Consider the following 3,481-nt stretch of genomic DNA (forward strand, 5'->3'; position numbering starts at 1 on the left):
AACTTCCTGATCTTTGAATAAAGTCTGAGTGGGCTGCAGCCTCTGTCCACCTCTGTCTTCTTTGTCGCTGGCCTTCGTGTCATGTCATGGAGGGGGATGAGGTTGGGGGGGGGTGGGGGAGCGGTGATTCTCCTCCACTGGTACCAGCGACCTCTCTGACTCCGCGGGAGGTGACTGAAGGGGAGGGGAGTGGGGCCGGACCTGCTGCCAGTGCAGGATTTGCGGGCCACCCCTGTCCCTCTCTCTGGAATGAGTGCCATTTCCTGCGTTTCACTTCAGACCTTTCCATTGGAGCTCGGATTTGCTCAAATGATGAACTGATTTTCCATCTTTACGTTTTATGGCACACACTTGGGCTGAGAGCTGGTGGGCCTCCAGCCTGGACCTCTGAGCTCTCCGTGGCTCTTCCTGAAGTTGGGCGGTGGGGAAGACCAGAAGTTACGCTCCTCAGAGTCCCCCGCAGTGCCCCCACACCTGTCAAGCGCTTACAAAACACACATGCAATCCCGAGGACATTGTGGCAGGCAAACGGTGCAATGGCAGTTGGCGGGCAATTTCCTGGAGGCATCTCTGTCACTGGTGTCACTTCCAGGACATTCACTCTGCAGATGATGATGGCCTGGGGCACCATGGATCCAGAGGCCTGGTTTTGGGCCCAGCTCAGCGTTTACTTCAATGCCCAGAGGCTGGCACTCCTGAGGCCCACCGACTCCCCCTGGCAGGGCAGCAAAGAGAAAAGCCAGGGCCTGGGAGCCTGCACTCTCACACTCTTCCCCCCCCCCCCCCCCCCCTCACGCCAAGCCGCTAGTGCTTAGGGGTCTGGTCCTGGCAGCCATCCAGGCCTGAGCCCCCAACTAACAGCAGTGTCCTTTCTTCCCTAAGAGTCATCCTTGGAAAATGATATGGCAGGTCTCTGCCTCAGTTTGTGCTACTTTTAACAGAGCTGGTGGCACAGTGTGAGCTCCCAGTAAGAGGCAGTCTCCTTCTTTTATTATTAGGGAAAAATGAGGGCCGGGGCTAAAGGTGGAAACAACCCAAATGTCCATAAGGGGATGAATGGAGGAATCAAGGGTAGTCTATCCATACAGTGGAATATTATTCAGCCATTAAGAGCTATGAAGCACTGACACAGGCTACAACGTGAGCGAAAACATGCTAAATGAAAGAAGCCAGTCACAAAAGAATATATAGTGTGTGATTCCACATAGAGGAAATATCCAGAATAGGCAAATCCATAGAGACAGAGAGCAGACTGGTGGTTGCCAGGGACTGAGGGGAAGGGTTGTGGAGCGACTGCTAATGGGCACCAAGTTTCCATTTCGGATGATGAAGTTCAAGAACTAGATAGTTGTGGTTGCACAACATTGTGTGAATGTGGTTAAAGACACTGAATTGTACACTTTAAAATGGCTACTACGGTAAATTATATGTTATATGAATTTTCCAAAAAAAAATTTTTTTAATGCGTAGAGTGGCGCCTGGCAGGTATCATCACTGAGATACAGTGGAGGAACTTAATAAATGTTTACTGCCCTGAAAGGAACATATGCCATGAGCTTGACAGTTGTTATCTGCTTAATTCTCACAGCAACCTTGGGAAGAGGACATTTTTATGTTCCTTTTTTACAATCAGTGCGAAAACAGACTCAGAGAGATGTCATAATAGGCTGGGGAGGAAGGGAGGGAGAATAAAATTCGGTGTCCCCTGATGATAATAATAACAAATTATTAGTTTCCATATAATTAACAGTACAAAAATGGGGCCGCGGGGTTCATGGCAATAGGGCAGGTCCCAGACTCTGGGACCCCTCAGCACCGGGGCCGGGACCCCTCAGGACTATTCTACGAGCAGAAGCGGGGCGCGGCCGCGGCGTGGCGCCCCCTGGAGGCCGCGGGGACGCACCAATCGCGTCCGTGCTGCCATCCGGCGCGGAGCGCTCGCCGCTCAACGCCGGACCCGCGATGGTGCTGTCCGCCGCGGAGAGGGCGGCAGTGCGCGCGCTGTGGACGAAGCTGGGGAGCAACGTTGGGGTCTACGCGACCGAGGCCCTGGAGAGGTGCGGGCCCGGCGCCCCTCCGGCTCCCCGCCTTGGCGCCTGCCCCGCGGATGCCGTCCCCCGCCGCTCCTGGCGCCCTTCCTCCCCAAGCCTCCCCCCCACCCTCGCCCTCGGATCGCACCTCACTAGCCATTCCTCCCGCAGGACCTTCCTGGCCTTCCCGACCACCAAGACCTACTTCCCCCACTTGGACCTGACCCCCGGCTCCGCCCAGGTCAAGGCCCACGGCCAGAAGGTGGCCGACGCGCTGACGCGGGCCGTGGCCCACCTGGACGACCTGCCTACCGCCCTGTGGGCTCTGAGCGACCTGCACGTGCGCCAGCTGCGCGTGGACCCCGTCAACTTCAAGGTGAGCACCGGGCCAGCGCTGGGTCAGCGGTCGCCGAGAAAGGGGGTGGAGAAGGACGGCCCCGGGCGGGACTGCCTCTCTCCGCAGCTCCTGGGCCACTGCCTGCTGGTGACCCTCGCCCGGCACTACCCTGGAGACTTCAGCCCGGCCATGCACGCCTCGCTGGAAAAGTTTCTGAGCCACGTGATCTCGACGCTGGCCTCCAGCTACGGCTAAACTCGGAGAGGGGCGCCCGCCGCCCAGCCGCCCCTCCCGCGAGTTCCAGAGTTTGAGTAAAGTCCCCGCAAGAAAGCCTCAGCCTGCATGCTTGTGTTCTCTCTGGGGGCGTGCGCGGGTCTGCGGAGTGGCGGGGGGGGGGGGGGGGAGGTCTCGGAGACGCCGGAGTCGCACCCCACCGTCGTTAGACCCGGGCGCGCCCCCGCCTGCCCGCTGGGCGCCCTGGGCGATCGAGGGAAGGTTTAGGTCGCCCCCACCCTCAGCGGGCGAGGCCCGGACTCCTTCCAGGTGCAGGCGAGCCGGCCTGGCCCCGCCGCGTGGCCCCTGACCCAACCAGAACCGCGGCCCGTCCCGGCCTCTGGGAACGTGAGGGAGCGGCGCCCCCTGCCGGCAGAACCTGCGCAGATCCCGACCCGTGTGCTGCTGGAGGGGCCTGGGGGCCTGGGGGTCCCGGGAGCCTCGGGGGGGGGGGGGGGGGCCGGCAGGAAAGCCCCTCCTCCAGACTCTGGACCTGGTGGGAGGAGGCGGGTCCTGCCCCAGCACCGGTGAACTGCCCACTTGTGTCCGTCCCTATTTTCCTGCTGTGGTATCCGTCATCAGATTAGCCCACAGAAGCCTTCCTCTGGAGATCTGTAGACGACTTTTAGTTCATCTTATGCACTGAAATTACTTGCCCATTTTTTCCGTCTGTATCTGGGGGGGTGGAGGGGAGAGCGGGACACTTCTTCCAGACACACGCAGCTCCTCCTTCAGGGTTGTGGGCCTTGTCAGTGCTCCAACACGGACTGCTCTGAGCAGGCATTTCCAACCTGGGAACAGAGGCCACAGTTTCACTTCAGCTAACTACAGATACTGGGCA

General features: G+C 59.3%; 1 protein-coding gene across 1 annotated transcript; it reads left to right on the forward strand.

Moving 5' to 3' along the window:
• Positions 1-1,947: 1,947 nt before the first annotated feature.
• Positions 1,948-2,708, forward strand: LOC125928380 (hemoglobin subunit theta-1-like). The gene is made up of 3 exons (XM_049639062.1): positions 1,948-2,057; positions 2,202-2,406; positions 2,494-2,708. Exons 1-3 carry the CDS (start codon positions 1,963-1,965, stop codon positions 2,620-2,622), a joined length of 429 nt encoding a protein of 142 aa, XP_049495019.1. The 5' UTR covers positions 1,948-1,962; the 3' UTR covers positions 2,623-2,708.
• The last annotated feature ends 773 nt before the right edge of the window (positions 2,709-3,481 follow it).

Source organism: Panthera uncia, chromosome E3 (assembly GCF_023721935.1).
Source record: "Panthera uncia isolate 11264 chromosome E3, Puncia_PCG_1.0, whole genome shotgun sequence".
NCBI classification, from domain to species: Eukaryota; Metazoa; Chordata; class Mammalia; order Carnivora; family Felidae; genus Panthera; species Panthera uncia.